This window comes from Loxodonta africana, chromosome 24 (assembly GCF_030014295.1).
Source record: "Loxodonta africana isolate mLoxAfr1 chromosome 24, mLoxAfr1.hap2, whole genome shotgun sequence".
NCBI classification, from domain to species: domain Eukaryota; kingdom Metazoa; phylum Chordata; class Mammalia; order Proboscidea; family Elephantidae; genus Loxodonta; species Loxodonta africana.
Genome location: NC_087365.1, coordinates 30,285,387 through 30,310,876, shown reverse-complemented (window position 1 = coordinate 30,310,876; position 25,490 = coordinate 30,285,387). Strand labels below are relative to the sequence as shown.

The 25,490-nt window shown below is 43.5% G+C and overlaps 1 protein-coding gene across 1 annotated transcript; it reads right to left on the bottom strand.

Moving 5' to 3' along the window:
- Positions 1–1,288: 1,288 nt before the first annotated feature.
- On the bottom strand, positions 1,289–23,092 carry TBC1D20 (TBC1 domain family member 20). The gene is made up of 8 exons (XM_064275918.1): positions 22,961–23,092; positions 14,135–14,320; positions 8,804–8,884; positions 4,388–4,574; positions 4,111–4,212; positions 3,046–3,187; positions 1,891–2,078; positions 1,289–1,668 (listed from the first exon to the last, which is right to left on the bottom strand). The coding sequence occupies exons 1-8, from the start codon at positions 23,028–23,030 to the stop codon at positions 1,413–1,415; spliced, it is 1,212 nt and encodes a 403-aa protein (XP_064131988.1). The 5' UTR covers positions 23,031–23,092; the 3' UTR covers positions 1,289–1,412.
- Between the last annotated feature and the right edge of the window lie 2,398 nt (positions 23,093–25,490).

Here is a 25,490-nt window from a genome sequence, read left to right as displayed (position 1 = left end):
GGTGGCATGGAGTGCTTCTGGCGCGTTCACCAAGAAAACGTCTGCCAAGAGAGAACATGTCTAGGAGTGACCAGGCAAATTAAAGTACGTGGCTGCTTCAACTATGCATCCTGATTCTGTAAAGCAGCAAAAGGCACTTTTTCCAAGCCAGAGTTAGTCTGAAATAAACCTGGCTTCACTGACGGGAAAAGCCAGAGGACAGACTGAGTGATACACTGTCCCCTAAGCCTGCAGAGTCCTCGGGGAAGCCTGGGACTAGGGGCTGGCTGTTTTAAGCTCCCACCATGCTCTTCTGGTGGCAGTTTGTCCCCATTCCAGGTGCTGTCAAGTTTCTGATGACATTTCCAGCCAGGCAGGAGAGACCAGCAGTTGAAGGGATAAATCAAACACAAAAGATGATGCCAGGGTAGGGGGAGGTGCCTATCTGGGAGCAAAAGGGTGATTCAAAGAAAACAGGAAGGAATGACAGCGAGGAAGTGGACACTCTGGAAACTTGAGGCTGTTTTAGAAACAGCAACTCTGGCTAAAGTGAAATGTTAAGAGTAGAAACCCAGGGTCTTAGAAGCTCAACCTCCTAATGAGAGCTATTTGTCCATGAAGGAACTGTTATTTTAAAAGTGAGGCTACTTTATATCTTTTTATATTTTTGGGCGTATATAATTCTAAAAATAGTAATAATCTCTTATTATAAGCAATGCCATGTGGTTTATGGAATAGGGAGAGAAAAAAAGAGATGGGCAAAACCAGTCTAGGTCTGGGCCTAAAAACTGCCACTCATCCCCACTTGACTGGAAATGCCCAAGTGATTTCAAGGCTGAAAATAGGAAGGATTTACATAGTAACCGAGATCACATCTGTCTCTTTGATTTCTGACCAGCTAATGGTGCCACTCTGAAGAGGGCCAGTCTTGTTCTCAGGCTAGCTTCCTTTGCCCTCTAGCTTTCATTCCAAGGTCTGAATTCTACAACAGCAGCTCCTTCCTTCTTTGTTCGTATGAAGCAGAGAACACAGCGAGCTAGCTGCAAGGAGGGCAGTCAGTGGGCCAGGTTACTTACTACTGGGCAGCCAGGAGGCTTTAACCAGGGCAGCCCAGGCCTAGCCAGTTCCAAAAGCAGCTGGAAGCTAAAGAAACCCATTTCCTCCAACCCAGGGGAGGCAACTAAGAGCCCACTCAGAAACCCACTGTGAGGGGGTCAAAGTTCTACGCCCAGGCCCCCAAGTGCCTTCAATGTCAGCCAGGCTCTGCTGTTGGCCTCTGAAGCAAAGGCAAACCACGGAGACAGGCAAGTGTGGCAGGAATAGGAAACCCTTGAGAGAACCCTTTTTAATAAAGGAAATTCCAGCCCCTCCCAATCCTTCCACGGAAGGGTGAGACCTTAATGTAACAAAGTAGGAAGTGTCTTCTCTGCCTTTTAGGGAAACAGTTGCAGTTGGAATTTAGGGGCCCACTCCAGGGCACTTTTCACCACAGCCAGAGCAGCTGCTCCAAGCGCCACAGTCAGCCCCATCACTGCCAGTTTCACAAAGCGGTTGGTCCTTGGTTTGGTCAGGACATCTTTTGTTGGGTCCTCAGGCCGCAGAAGTCCCCGAAACCGCTGCCGCAACACCATGTCAGGCCTCTGTTGGGCTGACGCCAGTTCAAAGTCTTTGAAGGTAGAGGCTGCGGTTCTGCACGGGAAGGAGACAGAAGGAAATGGCGTGAACAAAGGAGCAAAGAGAAACTGAACAGGCGGAGGTCAGGGCTGCTCAGAGGGCAGTCTAAACTGGGATCCTGCTGGCGTAAGCTTAGATCTCCGGAAATACCCTCTTACCCTCCCCAGACACAAATCTTCCATCACTTCTGCTCGTTTACAAGTGCTCCTGGCTCCACTGGGCCTCAGTCCCGCTCACCTCTCGGCCTGCTGCTGGGCAGCTGCCTCCCGGGCCAGCTCGGATGGGGGAAACTGGACGAAGAGGTCTCCTGCTCTACTGATCAGTGTTTCATAGGGCAGATCCTGAGGGATCTGGGACAACAGGTGGTGGACCGAGGCCATGTCACAGTCACAGTCCAGGACTTCCTGCTCACGATGTAACACGATCTGTGGAGAGCAAGGCCATGCATCAGTGGGGCAGACACACTGGGCTTGGCCACATGGATTTCATTCTCCTTAGAGACGAATTTAAAATGATCACAGACAGGGCTCACTCCCAATTTTCAGCAAATTCTGGTATCCATCTACCAAGCAATAATACGCACACTCTGAGTGCCTTTCTTACTGGGCTAGCCTTTCCAGCTGGGGGAAACTTCCACTGACCAAATTAAACCCCGAGTCCTCCAGGCACACCTGTGCGCACCAGTGCTCCTCGAAACCTTGAGAGAAATGAAGTAGATTCTTTGAGGGGAAAGAAAAGGAAAGGGATTGCTAGAAGAGCCCCAGAGCTGCAGTACAGAAGGAACGGTTCAAACAGTAGCAGGAACGGTTCTTATTCCCTTTAAAGATCCCCCCCTTGGGCCGCTGGGCTGCATGTCCACACATGCTGAAGGGAGCAGCGAAGAGCTCCCCTGGCCCCGTCCCCAACCCCCGATTCAGGTCCTTCTAATAACCGGAACCCCCACCTTCTACCACAAGCCACCTCAGTTTTCTAACTTAATACCGGATCTCTTATTTTCCTAAACATGGAGTTGGCAGTTTATACTACTGACTGTGTCCCTAAATTGTGTTCAACAGCAGAACCCACAGTTCCAGGAGATGTCAATAGGGACGCTGACAATTCACAACGCACATTAGCATTTTAAAGGTTCAGAAACGTAATGCAGTAAAGAAATCGGTTTAACTTTGTTTAATTAGCATTTCCCAAACATATTTGCACATACAACATTTGTTTTCATGACAGCCCTATGAACACTGTGCAGAATGGTGTCTAGGGATACCCTGGGCAATGCTGCCTAGACTCCCAGATCTGTCCTTGGCGTCTTTACCTCGTCATCAAGGTTTCCTTCAGGGGAAATGATCTAAGTTGGATGAGTGACGGTGAACCCAACTGCTGGCTCACAGCCGTACCTACCACAGCTGCAAAGTAAATGGGCATCAGAGGGTGGCAGGCCAGGAAGAAGTCGTATAACCGCACAACGTGCCTGAAGTCGGACAGGACGTGTCCAAACCAGGTGATGAGCCAGCTGAGGGCAAAGATGGTCCCCACCTCAGCACTACGATCAAAGGAAATCCAGATGTTAGGTCCCCTGCTGGGCCACCCCTTCCCTTCCTCTGGGCCTTCTTTGTCCTCAGTACTGGTGAGAAGGAAGCATGTGAGAAATATGTTTTCTGAAAAATTCAGCCACCTACGAATTCATCATATTCTCCTCGTGAAAAACATCTTTAAAACATACCCGTCATCGTGACACTAACACCACAGCAGGGTCCTGGCTGCCTTTTCTCTCTGGGTGCTCTCCTAATGGCCAACAAACAGCAACTACAAGGACGGGCAGTAGCTGTTCTCAGAGGCCTGTACCATGATTTTCCTCCTGAGAAAATCACATCCCTTTTAGGGGCACAAGTACATATTCTCAGGCTTGAGAACACAACTAATTTTCAGTAAACATGAGAAAACTGGAATGTCTTCAGACAGCCATTATTTAAAAAAAAAAAAAAAAGTAGTATTGGTTGAGGACACATTTCCAACTAAAGAGAAGAGAAAGAAAATCCTATGAGATTTGCAAAGAAATATTTTCTTCCCCTGGGTACTTGGGGAATAAAACCACCCACAGATGGCCTTGTCATTCTTGCCTCTGGATCCCATAAGACTTTGTACTTCTCTGAAGCAATAACCTGTGAGTCTACTTTGGCATACCTACCTTATCCACTTCTCCCTGCTGGATGTAGACTCCTCAAGGGCATGGTTGTGTCATCTCCCGTATCCCCAAAAAAGCACAGTGCCCAAAAAGCGCTCAAAGACTATGCACAAGAACTGAATTATCCAGAGAGCTGATAACTGGAAAGGACAACTCGGAAAAACTTAACACTAATCACCATAAATGGATGATGAAATTGGACTAGACTTGCAGGGAAAGGAATAAGGACTGACAGATAGCTAAAGGTGTGTATGTGCACATAAATGCAGACACATATATACCTCTGCATGAAGTCATGGAGCTCCGGGTTCACCTGGTCAATGATGGGCATCAGATAGTTTAATATATGCTTGGTGTTGTCCATTGTTGGATCCATGAAATCCCTACCAGGAGACAATTCAAAGAGCTTGGTCAGATCAAAGACAGATTAGACCAGGAATGAGGGGTGGAGTAGGGTTCAGGCCATCAAAAAAACTGACTAGGAAATGGGCTGAGGAGTTATCCCCCGGGGAGCTTGAAGAGTGAATCCCATCATCTCATATTCCCCTGTGCTGGTACCTGAGGTGGTGGGTAGACAATTTTTCTACCAGGGATGCTGCCAGCCTCTCGCCTACCACCAGCAGAAATGTGACCACAATGTCATGGTAGCCTTGGTAGTAGTGCAGCTGAGGGTTCCGCTCCAAGATGAGGAGGATGATGTCGATCAGCTCTTCCTGGAGCCCTTCTCTCTGTTCATCTGGCATCCCTGGGAGAGGAATGAGAAGAGATGCACTTGAACACGGCAAGCAGCCTAGTAACAAGGAATAAGGCCGGCAGTGGATTTTCAGAAGTGTTCAATAAAAGATAATAAATTACAATTTGGCAACAGACATCAAGATCCACATCCTGTTGCTACCACCTGGTATACTGGAAAGAGCCACAGACTAGCAATGTTACAGTGGGGAAACCTGGCAGACACCGTCTTAACCAAGTGATGAAATGAATACCGCCAGTGGCGGGCCCATGTGACAGCCTGCGGCTCCTGATCTGATGCACTGAAAGGAACTCTGCCCCACTTCAGTGCAATTCCTACCAAAAGAGAGGAAATTGCCGGTAACCCCAAAATGAGGGAAATTTTACAAAATAACTGGGTTGTACTCATCAACAGTGAGTCCCTAGGTCACACAAACGGTTTACTAACCTAAAGGTTGGCAGTTCAAACCCACCCACTAGCACTACAGGCAGAAAGACCTGGCAATCTGCTTCCATAAAGATTACAGCCAAGAAAACCCTATGGAGCGGTTGGTTCTACTCTGTAACACACGGGGTTGCCAAGAGCTGGAATCAACTCAACAGCAATGGGTTGTTCTTTGTTTTCTTCAAAAAGCAGTTCCTGAGTGGTGCAGTTAATATGCTTGGCTGCTAACTGAACGGTTGGGGGTCCAAGTCCACCCTGAGGTACCTTGGAAGAAAGGCCTGGAGATCGACTTCTGAAAAACCAGTCACTAAAAACTCTATGGAGCACGATACTACTCTAACAAACGTGGGGTCACTATGAGTCAAAACCAACTCGATGGCAACTGGTTTTTCTTCAAAAATGTCATGTCATAAAATACGAAGAAACTGTTCAGATTAAAGGAGACTAAAGAGATATGACGACTGAATGGAAAATGTATAAATTTTTAAAATCTGAATAAACCTATATAGTATCATATCAACATTGTTACTGATCTTGATAACTGCACTGTGGTTAAGTAAAGAGCCTTGTTTTCAGGAAATACACGCTAATGTGTTTTAGGGGTAAAGGGGTATTATCATGTTTGCAATCTACTGTCTTTGCTTTAAAGCAATTGTTGACCATTTGGTCTCACAGAGATGATTTTTTAAAGGAGCACAGTACTCACAGGTGATATTCTTTACTTTGTGAATCAATCTGTTAATTTAGCCAGAAGGTAACCTCAGGGGACAGGTTCAGTTTTAAAGAGTATTTCAGGGCAATGGTCTTGGGAGTCCGTCAGTCTCAACTGGTCCAGTAAGTCTGTTTTTTATTTTTAGAAATTTGAGGTTCTGTTCCCCATTTTCCTTCTGTTCTGTCAGGGTCCGTCTGTTGTGGCCCAGATGAGGATGGTCAGTGACGGTGGTCAGGCATCATCTAATTCTTCTAGTCTCAGGGTCGATAAGGCCTTGGTTTGTGTAGGCTACTAGTTCTACAGACTAGTTTCTTCTCTGAGTCTTTGGTTTCCTTCTTTCTCTTTTGCTCCAGCCAGGTAGAGACCAATAGCTCTATCTTACATGGTTGCTTGCAAGCTTTTAAGACCCCAGACACTGCTCACCAAACTAGGATGCAGAACATAAACTTTACGAACTGTACTATCCCACAAGACTATGGTCTTAAACTTTCAAACCCAGGAAACCAATCCCACAAGGTATTTGCTGATGTCTAAGAAGTACCTGTAACTGTGCCCCCTCTGTGCTTTATTATGTATATGAATACATGTGCACAGTCACACAGACGCATGTACACATACATAGGCATATACCTACATATATATATGTATACACACCTATAAACATATGTGGTGTCTACATACATACGTATATGGCTGCACATATATTTTTTGGTGTTGCTGTTGTTTCAAAATTATACATGCCATAACGATTACCAAAAGGTCCTTTTCCCTTGTGTACATTTTAGTGACATCGTTTACCTTTATCAAGCTGTGCACACTTCACCCTCATTAAGTGTTACCTTTTCCATCACCAAAAATATCACGTGAATCCACCCCTACCTGTTCCTGGTAACCACCAACAAACATTAGCTTCTGTATACTTGCCTGTTTGTGTCAGTTCATGAAAGTGAGCACACACAGTAATTGTTCTTTTGTGACTGACTTATTCACTCAACATAACGTCCTCCAGGTTCGTCACGTTCCAAGATGTTTCGTGAACTGATTTTTCTTAATTGCTGAGTAGTGTTCCTCTGTGTGTACGGACCACATTTTACTGATCTATCCATTCATGGGCACTTGTTTCCACGCAATTTATTCTTAAATGGTTCAGAAAACAATGCGCACGCGCGCGCGCGCGCGCGTGTGTGTGTGTGTATGGAGAAGGGGGAAGAGAAAGCAATTACAAAGCAAATGTAAAACACTAATATATGAGGAAATCCGGGGAAAAGGTATCTGGGGATACCTCGTCCTATTTTTGCAACTTTTCTGTAGGTCTGAAATTATGTGAGATAAATTTCAAGCTGCCATGTTCTCCTCTGAACCAAAGCACATCTCACAGGAAGTACTGGTCTCCCTGATGCAAAGACGTGGCTGGCAACGGGAGCCTGTCTCGGGAGCTTCTGGAGGATGGAGCTAGTTCCGCCAGCGGTCAGTGTGGCTTCTCAGTTCATCTGGCTTTTAGCATGAAATGCCACACGATGGCCCTGTTCACTGCTTTATGAGGATGGCACAAAGCACGGCTTTCCCATACCATCTGTTCTGCCAGTAAAACTAATATTCTGAGAGAACGCAGCTGATACAAGGGCCTAGAGTAAACTTAACCAAGGGTTTAAGGTGAGAGCAAAGCTTGCCTCTTGCCCGTATTTACCCTTATTTACTTCTCAGAAAGACACACTTTAAAAGATAAAATAAAAAGAAAATGAAATAAACCAAGTACTATGGGTAGTTAAAGTAGTGAGAAAAAATTTAAACCTTGTTTGAATTTTCAGTAGAGTGGTCAGCTAAGCCCAGGAGAACATAAATGGGAAAGGAATATGAAACCTACACAGAAAACTCAGCCTACAAAAAAAATATATACTGATGTTACATAAATGAAAACAAAACAACCAACCAACCAACCAAAAAAAAAAAAAAAAAAAAACCAGTTGCTGTGGGAGTTGACTGACTCATGGTCACCCCACGTGTGTCAAAGTAAACCTGTGTTCCATATGGTTTTCAATGGCTGATTTTTTGAAAGTAGATCGCCGGGCCTTTCTTCTGAGGTGCCTGGGTGGACTTGAACCTCCAGCCTTTTAGTTAGCAGCTGGGCACATGAACCATTACATAAATAGAAGACGAATAAAGGGTTCAGAGGGAAAAAAGGTTACCTGTGGAGAAAAACGGGGGGCATCTGTCCTGTGTAAAAAAAAAAAAGTCCTGTGTCGTCTCATCCAAAACCAGCAGGACTGGAAAAAAAGATCAGACCACGGCATATGCTTTTATCAAAACCAGCCTGGCAAACTACTGGCTATGTGGGAATCACAAGAACATCTCTAGAGAGCAAGGATACAGGCAGGAAACAGGGCCCTTTAAGAGACAAACTCTGAGCCAGAGCCCGGTTTCAGGGGCGAAGCAGTCAGTTTAGATGCTCTTGTTCCCTTTAGCAGTTCTCCTCTCTTCATGGTCCTAAAGGCAGAGTTACCAGAGGAAGAGAGAGAGTCATAAACCTGAGGCTGCTGCCCAGTTTCATTCACTGGGAAAATGGAGAGAGTGGTCACTCGTCTTCTTTCTGGGAATGGAGAGGCAATTTTAAGAACAGACTCTGTAAACAAGCAGGGGCTCGCCTCCCTTCAAGTCCAAGGTCCCAACGTATGTATATAAAAGATCTCTCTATAAATCTAATCAATTGAAGGCATTAATAGTTCTTGTTAGTGCCCAGTTCTAAACCAATCTGCCCTTTAAAGCCAGACTGATCACTCTAGCCATCCCCACAAAGTCCCTTCTGTGGTTCTGAAGAAAAAAAACCAAAACTACTCTTCCCTTACTACCTGTAGGCCAAGAGAAATTATTTTTGACTCAGGCTTTCACAGTGGAGGACTGAAAGTTACTGAGTCAACCAAGGGATGACTCAGTAGGTTAGGAGTGCTAAATGTCCCAAGGAAGCAGGGGCCTGCATGTTAGGTCACACTGTGAACTCCCCAGAGTTGGCAAGAACCAACACAAGAAAGGAGTACGAGAGAGACAGAAACCCCTATTCAGAATGTGGCAAGACCAGAGAGCTTCTCACCAGGAGGGAACCGCCGTAAAGACCGTCTGACGTCCAGCAGCACTTGTTGGTAGTCCTTGCTCATTTGCCGTAGGTCCTTCCCTATTGGAGGAAAAGGAACTTGTTACTGTGGGAATGTCTGGAAAGCCAGATCAGGAGGAAAACATTCTGGAAAGACACCAACGGCTAGATACCCATCTCAGCTTTTCCTGAAGCAAGAAATGACATATGCTGTTTCACGTAAGTCATGATGACCGTAAGAGGAGGGAATACAGACTGTCCAGGAGGGAGTACAATGAGGTGGAAAAAGCAGCAGAGAAGAAGGCAGGAGACCAGCAGCCCAGTGTAGGCTGCCGCTGTGCAACCCTGGGGAAATCAATTTCAATGTCCATATCTGTAAAATGGGGGCATTCCCTGCCATATGCACCTCTTGCATTACTATAAGCATCAAATAGGATCACGGATGTGGAAACCACAGACCACTGAGAAAACTCGAACACCTGTAGGGTCTGGGGAGCATTGCACTGTTCAGAAAGAAGTACCAAGATAAACCTCACAGGGTGAACCTAATCTCTCTCTTGACCTGAAAATACGACTAAGACAATGCAAAAAGGAGACAGTACTGGTTCTGGCTGATAAGCCCAACACAGCGTGGAAATAAGGAGGCAGGCTCTAGCTGTTACATACCTAGTGTATGTTTCCCTCACAACCCAGTAAAAGCTATCAGAGGATCCTGTGCCATACTCCTCCGCACAGACTTCATCCTATAAAAGGACATGAAAAATTCGGTTTCTGATAGAAGAATATCATCTCAGGCTTTGGAGTGTGAATACAGCAACGGATTTTCCTTCCAACAAAAAGCTGACTGCTCCAAGGCAGCCAGTTCCGAAAATAATAACAAGTGGCAACTTAACACCTACTCGGCTGCACCATGACACACAGGAGCCTTCTAGCAACAGAAAAAAAGGCCCTGTTTTAATCATCTCCAGTGCCTGGCACACAACAGGAGCTCAACTAATATTTGCCAAATGGATGAAAGAATCTCCAGCACCTGGCATTCTGCCACACCTAGCCGGAAGGCAACGGATGTTTGACGAATGGATGAACGCAGTGGGATTCTGCAGTGGGATTCTCGTCGTGCAGCATTTCCTTCGTATTCTGCACTGTATTCTCAGGGACCCCTTTTACTACAACAAACTTGAAAATCAAGCTTTTCACAGGATTACAGAGTTTTAGAATTGAAAAGGATCGCAGTATTACCCAATTAAAAAGGACTTTCTTTTTTTTTAAAAGAACTTTAGTGGTATCCTCTCTCCCACTGGCCCAGGGCTGCTCAAAATGTAATCTGCAGCAGAATCAGCTAGCGTGCTCGTCAAAATACAGGTTCCTACAATCTACTCCAATGAAGCAAATCTAGACTGGATTAGGGTTTTTTTTTTTTTTAACATTGTGCTTTATGTTCAAATTTACAGAGCAAATTATGATTTATACACAAAGTGCTCCATGACACTGGTTGCGACCCCCACAATGTGTCAGCACTGTCCCCATTCCCACTGAGTTCCCCATGCTCATTCATCTGGTTCTCCTGCCCCTTCCTGCCTTATTATCTTCACTTTTGGGCTAATGTTGCCCTTCTGGTCTCGTATAGTTGATTGCCCCAAGGAGCACTTTCCTCACGGGTGTTACTGTTTTATAGGCCTGTCTATTACCTGGCTGCAAGGTGATCTCAGGGAGTGGCTTCACATCAAAATTAGAAGGGTAACTAAGGGCCACAGTTTCTAACAGATCAGCAAGTCTGGTCGTTTTTATGAATTTGGATTTTGCTCTACATTTGTCTCCCGCTCTGTCTGGGACCCTCTATTGTGATCCTGGTCAGAGTGGCAGGTAGTGGTAGCCAGGCACCATGTAGTTCTCTTGGTCTCAGGCTGGCAGAGGCTGTGGTTCATGTGGTCCACTAGTCCTGTGGACTAACTGCTTCCTTGAGTCTTTGGTTTCCTTTACTCTTCTTTGTTCCAGATAGGAAGAGACCAATAGCTAGATGGCTGCTTGCAAGCTTTTAAGACCGTAGGTGCTACTCACCAAAGCAGGATGGGAGAACATTGTCTTTATGAACTATGTTGTGCCAATTTACTTAGATGTCCCCCGTGACTACGGTTCCAGCCTTCAAGCCCAGTAACTCAGCCCCATGAAGTGTTTGGTTATGTCTCAGTCTCCCTGACTGTACTCCCTGTACGCTCCACTATACGTACGACTATACATGCAGCACCTAAGAGTACGTATGCAGAAACAGCCACAATGTCAGTCTATATGTGTACATGGGTGTGCTCCCACGCCCTCCCATACCTATCCAGCATACATATCTGCCTATGTATCCACTGGTAAATTATTGTTTATTACTGTTGTTGCAAGGTTGTATACGTTGTAGTATTTAGCATAGCTGCCTTTTATTCTTGAGTATCTCTCAGTGCCTTTCTCTGCCTTGGTCATGTTGTGCTGACTTCCCCCTTATTGTGTATTGCCTTTCCCTTCACCAAAGTGTCTGGTTGGTGGTTTTCTTGTCCTCCTCTTTCCATCCGTGGTAACCATCGAAGAAAATTACTTTCTCTGTCTAAACCCTTTTTTTTTTTTTTTTTTTTTTACTGTTTTATAATAGTGGTCTCATACAACATTTGTTGACTTAATTCACTCGGCATAATGTCCTCCAGATTCACCCATGTTGTGAGATGTTTTGCAGATCTGTCATTCTTGATCATTGTGTAGTATTCCATTGTGTGTATGTACCAGTTTTTTATCCAATCATCTGTTGATGGGCCTTTAGCTTGTTTCCATCTTTTTGCTATTGTGAATAATGCTGCAATAAAGAGGGGTGTGCACATGTCTATTCTCGTCACAGCTCTCACATCTCTAGGATATATACCTAAGAGCAGGATTGTTGGATCGTATGGTATTTGTTTCTAGCTTTTTTAAGGAAGCACCATACTGTTTTCCATAATGGTTGTACCATTTTACATTCCTACCAGCAGCGTATAAATTCCAGTCTCCCCACAACCTCACCAGCATTTGATGTTTTCTGATTTTTGGATCAGTGCCATTCTTGCTGGGGTGAGATGGTATCTCACCGTAGTTTTGATTTGTATCTCTCTAATGATCACAAGCATCTCTACATGTTTGTTAGCTGCCTGAATGTCCTCTCTGGTGAAGTGTCTGTTCATGTCCTTTGGCTATTTTTTAATTGGACTGTTTGCCTTTTTGTTGTTGAGGTGTTAAAAAGTTTTCTATAAATTTCAGAGATTAGACCCTTGTTGCATATGCCATAGGCAAATTTTTTTCCACGTCTGTAGGTTCTCTCTCTCTTTTTTTTAATTGTGTATTAGGTGAAAGTTTACAGAGCAAATCAGAATCCCATTCAATAGTCTGTACATGAAGTGTTTCATGGCCTTGGTCTCATTACCCACAATGTGTCAGCACCCTCCCCATTTCCGCTCTGGGTTCCCCATTTCCTTTTGTCCTGATTTCTACCCCTCCTTGCCTTCTCGTCTTTGCTTTTGGGCAAATATTGCCCTTTGATCTCATATAATTGATTGTTCTAAGGAGCATGCTCCTTTCATGAACTCGTCTATTATTTAGGAGCCCTGATGGTGCCATGGCTAAAGCGATCAACTGCTAACTGAAAGGTTGGCAGTTCGAAACCACCAGCAGCTCTGAGGGAGAAAGATGTAGCACTCTCCTTTCGTACAGATTTACAGCCTCAGAAAGCTTATAGGGTCACTATGAGCTGGAATCGATTCGATGGCAATGGGTTTTGGGTTGGTCTATTTTTTGGCTAGAAGGTGGTCTCCGGGAATGGCTTCAGTTCCAGGTCAGAAAGGTGTCTTAGGGGCACAGTCTCGGGAGTTTCTCCAGTGTCTGTCGGACCAGTACATCTGGTGTTTTTTGTGAATCTGATTTTTTTTCTACAATTTTTTTCCTACTCTATCTGGGGCCCTCTGTTGTGATCCCAGTCAGAGTGGAAGTAGAAGTAACCAGGTACCATCTTGTTCTTCTGATCTCAGGGTTGTGGACGCTGTGGTTCATGTGGTCCAATAGTCCTTTGGACTAATTGCTCCCTTAAGTCTTTGGTTTTCTTCTCTCTCCTTTGTTCCAGACAGGAAGAGACCAACAGTTGTATCTTAGATGTCCACTCAAAGGTTTTAAGACCCCAGATACCACTCACCAAGGTATGATGCAGAACATCGTCTTTATAAACTCTGTTGTGCCAACTGACACAGATGTCCCGAGTCTATGGTTCTTTGCCTTCGAGCCTAGGAGCTTCATCCCGTGAGGTGTTTGGTTATGTCTCACCAAACCAAACTGTGCCCCTTGTGTGTTCTATTGTCTGTCTTAATATATGATCACCTACAATCATATATGTAGAAATAAGCACGACCAAGCCTGTATCTGCCGGTGGGTGTGTTCCTTTACATCCTCCCACACCTTCTGGCATATCTATCTACCTATGTACCCATTTGTAAATTATTGTTTAATACTATTGTTGTAGGATTGTCTGTGTTATCGTAATTACCGTAGCTGCCCTTTATTCTTGTGTTCCTCTCAGTGTCTTCCTTTGCCTTGGTCATGTCGTGCTGACTTTTCCCATAGTGCGTACTGCCTTTCCCTTCACCAGTATTAATGCATGTTTTCTATCTGTTTGGTAATTTTCCCTCCATCCCCCTTCCATCCCTGGTAACCACCAAAGAATTTTTTTTCTTTTTTCTACATGTAAACCTTTTGCTGTTACTTTGTAATAGTGGTCTCACATAATATTGGTTCTTTTGTGATTGACTCATTTCGCTCAACAAAATGTCCTCCAAATTAATCCATGTTGTGAGACATTTCACAGATACATTATTGTTTATTGCCGCACGGTATTCCATTATGTGTACATACCACAGTTTGTTAATCCATTCATTTGTTGATGGGCACTTAGGTTGTTTCCGTCTTTTTGCTATTGTTAATAATGCTGCAATGAATATGGGTGTGCATACGTCTATTCATGTCATGGCTCTTATTTCTTTAGAGTATATACCTACGAGTGAGACTGCTGACTCTTTATTCTTTTGGGTGGAACAGGTATTTTTAACAAATTCCCCTATCTAGTCAATACTTTAATCCCTGGTAAAAGTCCATTCCATTTTTGAATAAGACTTTACTTAGCAGTTTGACCTTTTTATCAGAGCGGGCCTAAGCATATTCCAAAATGCTTTGGGTTTACTTATCTACTCATGGTTTGAAATAGGCATCAAAATCAAAGATCCTGGAATGCTTTTCTCTGTGCCCCCTAGATCAGCTCCCCTCACAGTGCCCTGCCATTACCTGATAGAGGAGGTGGGTCATTGGTGTTGATGTTGAGGAGCTTAGGCCACACTTTCCGCCGGATCTCATCAGTCAGCAGCCCTCCTTCGCTGATAGCCATGCGTCTAAGGGCAGCCACATCGGTGGGGTCACTGTTCAGAGCTTGGTGTATCTCCGCCACTTTCTTTTTCCTCTTGGCGTTAAAGTCTGCAAAACAAAGGGGGGAAGGGATTAGGCACAGACTCAGCATGTGCACATTTCCTGCTTAGGGCTCAACCTCTTTATTTGGTTTGAGGTACAGAGGTGTCTCCTTTCAGATAGACAGCTCTGCAACCAGCTGTTTGCATACAGTCCCATAGCCAGATGCACTATTAACTTCAGGATCAGTTCACGGAACCTCATCAGAGAAAGCTCATTATGAAACAGATTTTAAACAGCCTGTTTTAAAAAGATCATCTTTTTCTATTGGTCTGAACCAAAATCGGGGGCACAGCTCAGAGATAACTGCATTTTTTAAAACAGAAAGATGTAGTTAAAAAAAAAAAAAAAGGATGAGTTAAAATTAAACAGATCTTGGTTCAAATCCTGGCTCTGCCACTCATATGCTATATAACCTTGGGCAGGCTACTTCACCTCTCTGAGCCTCAGAGTTTACATCCTCCTGTCAGGACACTTTTCTACTTATCTCCATTTGTCAGAACCCAATCACATGACATCAACGTAACTGCCAGAGGCTGGAAAATGAAGGAGTAGCATCTAGATAGCTGGTGACCACTACCGTACTTTTACGCAAATAACGCGTTATGCGTTTTTTTGCCAACTGTGCAACCTTCCTGTTGCTATTTTCACAAGTGAGCTGCATTACATATGTAGGCACATTTATGTGGGCATGTTATTTGTGAAAAATACAGTACCTCTCATCAATACTTACTACAAGTGCTAGTCTCCTATGAGTGCCCCATCAATACTGAACCGTATTTAAAGCTAAATAAACACTAAAATCCTTTATCCTTCTAAAATAGGTAATAAATCAATACAATTTAAATGGACTGATATAGAAACAAAATGTTATCCTGATTCTCACTGTCTAAGAAAAAGGCCACTGTATTAGCACAATAAATATAGGCAACCCACCTTTTCCTTCAAAGAATAATGTAATTTATGCTGGATTGATGAAGTGGGGTGTGAGAACGTACGGGGTGGCAGATAATTACGTGACCCCAAATTCCTGTTGCTATTACTTATTTACTGATGTAGAGCAATCCTAAATATTTCTGATCATTCCTTGCTAAGTCTCATAACATCTCTTTGCAGTAGGAGGAAGGCAAAGTTTATAGGTGGAAAATCTATAATTCGTAGTCACTGACTATCAGAGTGGAAAAAAGCCCAACTAGGTGTCCCTCTATTTTTAATCCTATTTAGTATTCCTGCTTACACTTTCTGCTTGACTGCAAAACATTAGATATGTATAATTTGAAATGTCCAGAAATTTAAATCAGTTTTTGGTATGTGCTTTTCCACCATGTAAAATGTATATTGTTTTGGTGTTAGGTGCCACTGAGCTGGATTTTGACTCACTGCGACCCCATGTGACAGAGGAGAACTGCCCCATAGGATTTCCTAGGCTGTCATCTTTATGAAAGCAGATTGCCAGGTCTCTTCTTCCTTGGAGCCAATAAGTGGGTTCTAACTGCCAACCTTTCAGTTAGCAGACGAGCGCTTCAACGCTGTACCACCAGGACTTCTTTCTATGTAAGTTAGAATTAAAACATTACCAGTTTCTGTCAAGTCGATGCTGACTCATGGCAACCCCATGTGTGTCAGAGTACAACTGTGCTCCATTGGGTTTTCAGTGGCTAATTTTTCAGAAGTAGATTGCCAGGCCTCTCTTCCAAGGCATCTCTGGGTAGACTCGAACCTCCAACCTTTCAGTTAGCAGCTGAGCATGTTAACTGCTTTTACTACCCAGGGACTGCCAGAGGCAAATTGGGGCTTCAAAATAAAATCTAAAGAATGAATGAAATCAACAAGATAATATAAGAAGTAACAAGTAATTTTTTCAAGTGTTGTTTCTGACAAATTATTACAAAATAGTTCATAATATTGTCATAGAAAAAAACCTCCAACACATTAGTTGTGAAAGAAATTCTTTCAGATCTACACTACAACCACATGATACTCAGGACAAAAAGGGTGACTAGCATAGTGTCTGTTCGCAGAAACTTTTTAAAAAATTTTCATCATGATATTTCTAGTGCCCCAGGCAATGTTTAACACATAAAAGGTGCACAAATATATTCTTTGAATGAATGTGGGTGGTAAAATACATCAAAGCTTTAATATATCTTCGTGCCCTTTAAAAGAAATATGGACTTCTTTAAATGAACACTAACTAGCCTAACTCTACGTCCCTGGGGGATGTAAACAGTTAAGGTGCTCAGCTGCTAGCTGAAAGTCTGGAGATTCAAGTACCCTGACACACCTGGTGATCTATTTCCAAAACCTCAGCCACAGAAAACCCTACAGCACACAGTCCTACTCTGCCACACATGGGGTCGCCGTAAGTTGGAATCAACTTGACAGCAATGGGTTTGGTTTGGTTTTCCTCACTCTGAAACAAAACGGATTTTTAAAATCAATTTATAGATATTTAATTTGCATAAAATGTGCAAAACACTAGGCATATATAAGTAACAGGCGAAGAGTTACAATTATAATAAATGTTCAGTAAATTTAGACCCATCCAGCAGTTAATGTGTTTTCCTAATATAGTGCCTCTCCCTTTTTAATACCCAAATATACAGACCTAATACACCTCTTAATACAATAATCTTTCACTATTGCTTATATAGAAAATATGTACATCACTAAAACTTAATACCATGTTTTTAACAAAACCACATGTAGAAAAAGTCTCCAGTGACATGCCAAAACAACTGATGACACGCTGAAAAGTAGAGTGTCAAAGGCTACGTAGGCCTCCAGTGTGGCTGGTGGTAAAAGGGGTCGTGACACTGCAAATAAAACTGCTTCTTGAGAACTGTATTGATTACCAGTGATTAGGGAGCAATGTCTTAAGTGTTTCACATCTGTGTAGGAGCCTGTCATTTATATAGGCAGTTTACTGTGTTTAAATCACGTTTCAGGAAATCCGTTAGGGGTTTGTGGTTGATGTGTGTCATGTTACAATCTTTCTATTTACAATTATAAGTAATAGGCTCTTGGTGAGTTTTCATGCAGGATGTCTAATTTTAGGAATGGCTTACTTTTATTAAATGGATGATACTTGTATTTAGATTATACCTGCTTACCTGCACCACTGGGAAAATAGGACAAAAACATAAGAAACATTAAACAACACAAAGCAACGTCACAGGCAGTGCATCCCAACTGCATGTAATATGTGTGCAGACAATAAACGCCAAGCGCTCAAAGAGCATGCTATGGGCCTGGCTATCCTGAGAAGACTGCGCCTCGAAAAGGAAGAGGAGGACTTAGACTTGGAGGAGGGACAGAGAGCAGAAGAAAGGCTTGGAGACAGGGACACGATACCCTTTCATTTGACAGAATAAAGACTCAAAAATATTCACATAGCATTATGAGGTACAAGGCACTAAAGCTAACGTACAGTGGGCAACAGTGCTGGAAGGGAGGTTAGGCTTTAGAAGAGACACTAAGCAGCTTTCCTCAGCAATGTTACTTCTATTCCGAGGCAACGTGACGAAGCTGCACATTACTAACACAAACGAACATTGGCACTAATAGCGCTGGTTACCTACCTATGAGAACCATGACATATAAACCACATAAAGAGAGGCACCAACTGGTTTGGAGTCACATGCAACTAGAAGTGTAGACAGGAAAATAACTTACACAGGTACCTTTTCATCCAGGTAAACCTGTCCTCGTGGCTAGACTGTTGCTGTTTTCCCTGATAACCTAGTAGGGTCACCATTTGTTTCAGTTTGAGAGAATCCGGGTTTATGCCTACAGTTCTGGCAATAATTGTTCATAACAAACCCCTCCCGACCCCCACAATCTCAAAAGTGTCCCAGTCTGAAAGCTAAATTAAATGGTTACTCTACCTAGAAATCATGAAAGATCAAGTATCAATTCCCTCTGTCAGCACTGCACATAACTAGGCAAATGTTTGTTTACAAGGTGCTTCGAGTCGTTGGCTAAGTTGTGTCCATCCATCTATCCATCAGTCCACTCATCTGTCCATCCATCCACCTGCCTATCAGCCCATTCATCCATTTATTAATACATCATTTAATGAGTGTTTACTTATACTGAACACTGTGCTAGGGATAAAGAGATGAATATGACTCACTCCAGTCCTTGAGAAGCATACAGGTGGGTGGGACACAGTTATTACATATAACAGAATCATGAAGGATTATCAAAGTCCAGAAGAAAGAATGACTACTGAGGTAATAAAGAAAGGATTAACTGAGACTATATTCTGGCACTTTCTTAAAGAAGATTTTGCCACATGGAAAAGGGTGTGTTAAGGTGAGAACATTCCAGGCAGAGGAATGATTATGTGGAAAGCCCTTGTCACCTGAAAGAAACACCATGTCCAGGAAACAGAAATTCTGTGAAGCTACTGTCAGGTAAAGGGAGAGGGGAGACTACAGAAAATGAGGCTTGTAGAAGATTCTAGGCTTTACCCTGTACTTCAGGGGGAGCCAGGGAGGGATTTCACTTTGGCCCTTAGGGCCATTCTTAGGAAGAGCAGGCCACACATTTTCAGGAAACAGAGAAGACTCTTTTTGTAACAACATAGGCTCTGACAAAATATAAGCAAGAATTGAATTCCTAACAATGAAAAACCTACCAGAGTATTTGTAAAAAAATTCTTTTTTATACTTTCTACATGTTACAAATTAAGAGAACTTAAATTGTAACAGTGAATATTGCTTGATGTAAACTGGCATTCTAAAATTTTGTTAGCCTATTTGCTAAGGGTATAAAAATTCTTCCTCAGTTCGTTTAGATGTTGTATCTGCCTTTCTGAACAAGCTACTCAGCAGGGTCATAGTGAATCTGGGGGAAAGGGGAACTGCTGCTTGTATCTTGGGGAAAAGAACACTGTTTGCAATCAGCTGGATTTCCATTAGGTCTTGGCAAATAATCTGCCATCACGTTAACTACTTCTGAACCAAAACCACAGCTCCAACACTTAAGACTTTTATTTTTAATCTTGCATTTCAAAATTTACGACTATCTTCTCATTCTGCCACTCTGTGCGCACTCAATAAATATGTGCTGAATAGAATTAGTGGTTAGCATAGCTATTGTCCCTCTGAAAAATTTTGGCCTATAGTAAATGACATTCTTTCCCCCACACTACTGCTAAGAATACGCTTACTGCAGAACTCTAAACAGACTTTCAGACTCTTTGGTCTGTTTCTAAAGCTACTGGTGCTTCCCAGAGATGCTGCTCAAATGTGGATTTTAGCGGCTGTCCATTCAAGCCCCAATACCATCTTCCTTGACCCTGCATTCCAGTGACTAAATGTTAACAGGAAATAAAGAAGGCACTTCTACGTGAGCACCAATCTCCCATCCCACCGCACAAGTATTTTATTGCATCTTATGTGTAGGCTTTCAAGGTGACATAAAAAGGGACGCATACCCAGAAAACTCAGGTGAACTAGAGATGTGTAAACCACTGAGAGATAAGGTCTACTGTTAAGACTACACGTGAGGAAGAAGGCAGAGTTCCAACTGAACAACGAACTTGCATATATACGCTTCATCTCAGAAAGAAAAAATCATAGAACTATACTTGGGATGCTCAGGAAAAGACTAAATTTAATGCCTATTATCTATTTTATTTTAAAATAAGCTTTAGATATGGAATTTTGGTAGGGACACATATTTCTGGACTTGAGACCACTGTATCTGGGCTTGGGATGTTTTTATCCCACATTCCATCTGTAAGTAGCACATAAGTAATTCAAATCCCCCTGAATTCTTTCTTCTCCAATTTCTTTCCTGCCCCACTTAACAGAGAACTGTACTGTATATGCAGCCCTGGTGGTACAGTGGTTAAGCATCTGAATCAACCAGCTGCTCCTTGGAAACCCTATGGGGCAGTTCTACTCTGCTCCGTAGTGTCGCTACCAGTCGGAATTGACTCGATGGAAATGGGTTTTGGTATATTCCAAAGCTGATTCCTTCCAAATTCCTTCATAGTAGAGGTTTTGGATACCATAACAATGACTGAATTAAACGACAGGCCCACAGCTGATTGTAAAAGACAAGATTCTACTTTAAATACCCTGATGAATAAAAAGTAATTCATTCAACAAAGGAAAAAAAAAATGATACAGGCACTGCTTTGGCCTGATCACAATTAAAGTGATCGCTTAAATAAAGGACACTGAAGCAGCAGTTCTTAATAGTTCAGATAAAGATGGCTGCGCCCCAGTTGTTGACTCCAATTTCCCACAACTCTGCTATACAGCCAAAGTAAAGCTTCCTGCTTCTCAGAGCAACAGGTATCTCCAAAAGCATCTGGCTTGGGGAACTTAACATACAGGGGAAGGACAACGAGTAAAGATGATCACTACCTATGCTTCCTCTAGAAGTTTTCCTATCACCAAAAAAAAAATTAGTGACTTAGATCAATTATCTACACACTTAATAACGGAATCTTCTGTGAGAGTACAAAATTCCATACTATTTGGTTTAAACTTGCATTTTCAGAAAGCGTTACAGTTTTAAGCAGAAGTTAAATTCTAAGCAATGCTAGCCTTAATCAAAACAATGAAAGAGCCAGTCAGAGGCAGAGGGAGCGATTCCTCTAGGCAAACACCCCCTAACCCACTCCCTTGAACTCCTGATGCTGACACTGGAAATTAACTTAAAAATTTATGCTTGAACTTCATATCTGTACCGGAGAAAGGGAGTGGGAGAGGAAAACCTCATCCTTATCCTGGGTAAGGTTCCTATTAAAAAAAAAATAGTCTCTATTTTTGGAGGTTCTAATTGGTTGCTCCACCGCCGATCTGTCAAGTTGTCATACTGTGGTGGCTTAGGTATTGCTAGGATACTGTAAGCCATGTCACTAGTATTTCAAATACCAGCAAGGTCACCCTTGGTGAACAGGTTTCATTGGAGCTTCCAAACGAAGTTAGATGAGAAAGACAGGCCTGGTGATGTACTTCTGAAAATCAGACAATGAAAACTCTATGGATCTCAACAAAATATCGTCCAATAGAGTGCTGGAAGATGAGCCCCTTAGACTGGAAGGCACTCAAGATACACAGTGGCCACAACAATGGACTTGAGCGTACCAACGATCTTGAAGATGGCACAGGACCAGGCTATGTTTCATTCTGTTGTTACATGGGGTCGCCATGAGTTGCTGCCAACTCATCAGCAACTAACAAGTTTCTACAAAATAGTGCCCAAATTATCAGAGATTCATTAACTACCTGAAACATAAAGGTAAGCACACATCAAGAAAGACTGTTTTAGGCCAACGATGGAGAAAAATATTCTAAATCAATCTGATCATAAACTCTACAAAGGAGGGCTTCTAGTAACTTTGCCAAGAAGTATCTGATTTTAAAAAAACTACTTTTTTTTTTTTTAATACTTCGTTTCTAAATTCTTTCTGTTCAGAGGAGCAAAATTAAAGGGACCAGGGGGTAAAGTCTTGCAACCTAGAAGGACCAAGCATAGCTGCACTGCAACAGGTCACAAGATCCCTGCCTCTTGGGCACTATTATGCTATGAGGCCGGATGTCACACAAACAACCAGCAAAGGGTTATGATGCTAAAGGGCCCAGAGATGTTATCTGGGGAGTCAGCTCCACTTTCATCCAGTATCAAAATAGGACAAAAAGGAGTAACAGAAAATGAGCCCAGATGTGACACCAGGTGCTTCATTTAAAGGTGGTTGGTTCTATTATGAGCAATACTTATCAGAGGACTAGGAAGTAGAAAAGCTACCTTATGCCTCCCCAAGAGATAAAAGATTATTTTTGTTGACACGGGGTGGGTATTCAAAATCTTAATTGTCATGTATTTATCATATGTAAGACATATTAAAAAATATAGTACACTACGAAATCATGACTTCATGAAAACTACTGCTTAGGATAAACTAAGGAAAAAAGAGACAGAAGAGCTTTTTACAGAATTAATATTAAAATGGATGGCACACGATAGAGAGAGAAAGTAGATTAATCGTTGCCAGGGGCTGGGGGACTGGGGAATGGGCAGTGACTGCTAATGAGCACCAAGTTTCTTTTTGGGGTGATGAAAACGTTCTGGAATTAGATACTAACTAGTGATGATGGTTACACAACCTTGCGAATGTACTAACAATCACTGAATTGCACCCTTTACAATACAGGCCGAATTTTATGGTACGTGAATTAATTTTTAAAAATAGAGGTCACAGGGAAACCAAGAGGCTGACAGATGAATGAAGTTTGGGAAATCTGCCTTCCAGCGAGCGAGACGTCACCAGAAGTCTGCGGACGTGGCCGGACAGTCAGGCCAGGGGGTGAGGCCTGGTCTCAGTTCGCAGGGAGACCCGACTCCGCTTCTTCCCAAATGTAACGAGACAGGGTCGCAGGGCCTCGGCCCGCCCTGTCCACTGGGGACGCGAGTCTGTCGCCACGGCTCCTCTGGCCCCTCAGCCTCCCCCTGGTCCCCCAGCCCCAGGCCCTCTTCTCCTCCCCCGCCCTCCTGATCCCTGCCTCCTCCGACACCGGCCCGGCCTCAGGCCCACTGCTCCCACAGCTGTCTCCGGCCCCGCCGGCCGCCCCTGGCCCACACGGCGTCCCCGCAGGCCGCTCCTCGGCGCCCGGCCGGCTTCCGTACCTGCCTTCTCCGCGCCGCCGGCCCCGGTGCTGGAGGCGGGCCCGTCGCCCTGAGCACTCCGGAGAGCCATGCCCCGGGGGCCCGGGCCCGGGCCCGAGCCCCGGCTGGTGACCGAGCCGTGAGAGACGCGGCGGGCGCTGCCCCGAGCCGCCGGGGTGGGTTTGGCTGCGTCGACCAGCGGTGCGCAGGCGCGCTAGCGTCCCCGCGCGGGCTCCGCCCCTGCGCCTGCACGTGACGCTCCCTGCGCGGGGGCAGGCGGCGACGGTCGGGGCAAGCGCGCACGCTCCCTGAACAGGGGGAGGGAGAGCCCGGCGCCGGGCCCGCGCGTTAGGCGGGTCTGAGGTGTAGAGTGCGGGCTCTTGACCTGGTGTGTTAACTGCTTTTACTTTCCTTCTCTCTCAAATGGGGTGATGATAATAACAGTATTTAAGTTAGAGTTATTGGGAAAGTGCTTAGGACATAAAAAACCCAAACCCATTGCCGTTGAGTCTACTTCGATTCATAGTATATACTGTATGTATATGAAACCCTGGTAGCTCAGTTGTTAAGAGCTACGGCTGCTAACCAAAAGGTCGGCAGTTCAAATCTACCAGTGGTTCTATGGGGCGATTCTACTCTGCCTTATAGGGTTGCTATGAGTCGGAATAGACTGGACGGGTTTGGGTTTTTTTTTTTTTTTTGGTTTTGTATGTATATAGTATAACGTATAGTAAATGGCCCACAATTATGAGCTATTATTTTTGCTTATCAAGGATTATACCTCCTGTTTCACCTCACCACACCTACTCCTGTCATACCTGGCGACTTCCGGGTTTAGAAGGGCCATGGCATACAGCTCTGCAGGTTGTGTACTCCACAACGCCAAGGGGTGCCATTCACATAGAAGATTGCCTTCCTCCTTGAGTTGTGCAAAGCAATGACCACCCATTTAAAATAGAACTCTGGTTTATCAAGTCCTTGACCTCATCTCAAATGACACTCCTTTCTCTCCAGTCGGTCGTACCTTTGATATCGTTGAGGTCAGAAAACTGCTCCACCTTCCCAATCTCCAACAATAAGCCCCTTATCTGAAATTCTCATGATCTTGGTTGCTCTTTGACTTCCACAACAATTCTTTATTCTACTGAGACCTCCACCCCATGAAGCCCATTACTACTGGCCCCTCAGGCTTCATGTCCATCCTGTCAAGATTCCACATTGCACCACTACATTGTAACCCTGTTTTTAAAGGTTCTGGGTTTTTAAAGGTTTTTTTTTTTTTTTCTTCCAAGGTGGCCCATGAGCAGAAAATACTACTCTGAAGTTAATTCAATTTTGAAAACTAATATTTATACGCACACCAATATTCATTACACTATTTACAATAGCACAAAGATGGAAACAATCTAAATGTCCATCAGCAGATGCATGGATACATATCCTTAGGATGGAATATATTCAGCCACAAAGAGTAATGATACATGTTACCACATGAATGAATTTTGAAAACATGCTGTGTGAAATAAGTCAGACACAAAAGGACAAATATTGTATGATCCCACTTATATATTTAGAATAGGCAAATGGATAGACCCCGAAGTTAGGGGTTACCAAGGGCTGGGGCAGGGGGAAATGGGGAGTCACCTGTTGAAGGGATATTGAGTTTCCGTTTGGGGTGATGAAAAACTTTGGGAAACAGTGGTGATGGTTGCACAACACGGTGAATGTAATTAATGTTACTGAGTTGTACACTTAAAAATGGCTAAATTCTATAGATAATTCTGTTATACTTTACCACAATGAAAATTTTACAGGCTACTGAAAGTAAATCACTATTGTTGTCGTTAGGTGCTGTCAAGTCAATTCTGACTCCTGGCAACCCTGTGTGTGCAGAGAACTGCTCCAGAGGGTTTTGAAGGCTGGGATCTTTCAGAAGCGGATCACCACACCTGTTTCCGAGGTGTGTATGGGTGAGTTCAAACTGCCAACCTTTTAGCCAGTAGTCAGTTGCTTAACTGTTTAACTGTTTGTATGACCCAGGGACTCCTCAATCTATGTTTAAAAACCTAAAATTTAAGTTACAAATCCCAAAACCCAGTTCTTCCTTCAACTTTTAATTTTAATATATTTTACAATTCTACTTAGAAACATAGTAAATTTAGCAATCACTTGTTTGGTACTAGTTAAGGATTGAATTGTGTCCCCAAAAATATATGTTGTAAATCTTAACCTCTATACCTGTGGTTATAATCCCATTTGGGAATGAGTTCTTTGTTACGTTAATTAAGAAGTATTAGTGCAGGGTGTGTCTTAAATCCATCTCTTTTAAGATACAAAAAGAACAGATTGAGCAAGCAAGGAAACAGGCAAGCACAGATGGGGGAAGATAGATGCCACGCTACATGAGATCTCCAAGGAACCAAGAAACAGAAGTTGAAAAGAGATGAGGACCTTTTCTGAGAGCCAGCAGAGTGAGAAAGCCTTCCACTAGAGCCAGTGTCCTGAATTCAGACTTCTAGCCTCCTAAACTGTTGTGAGAAAATAAATTTCT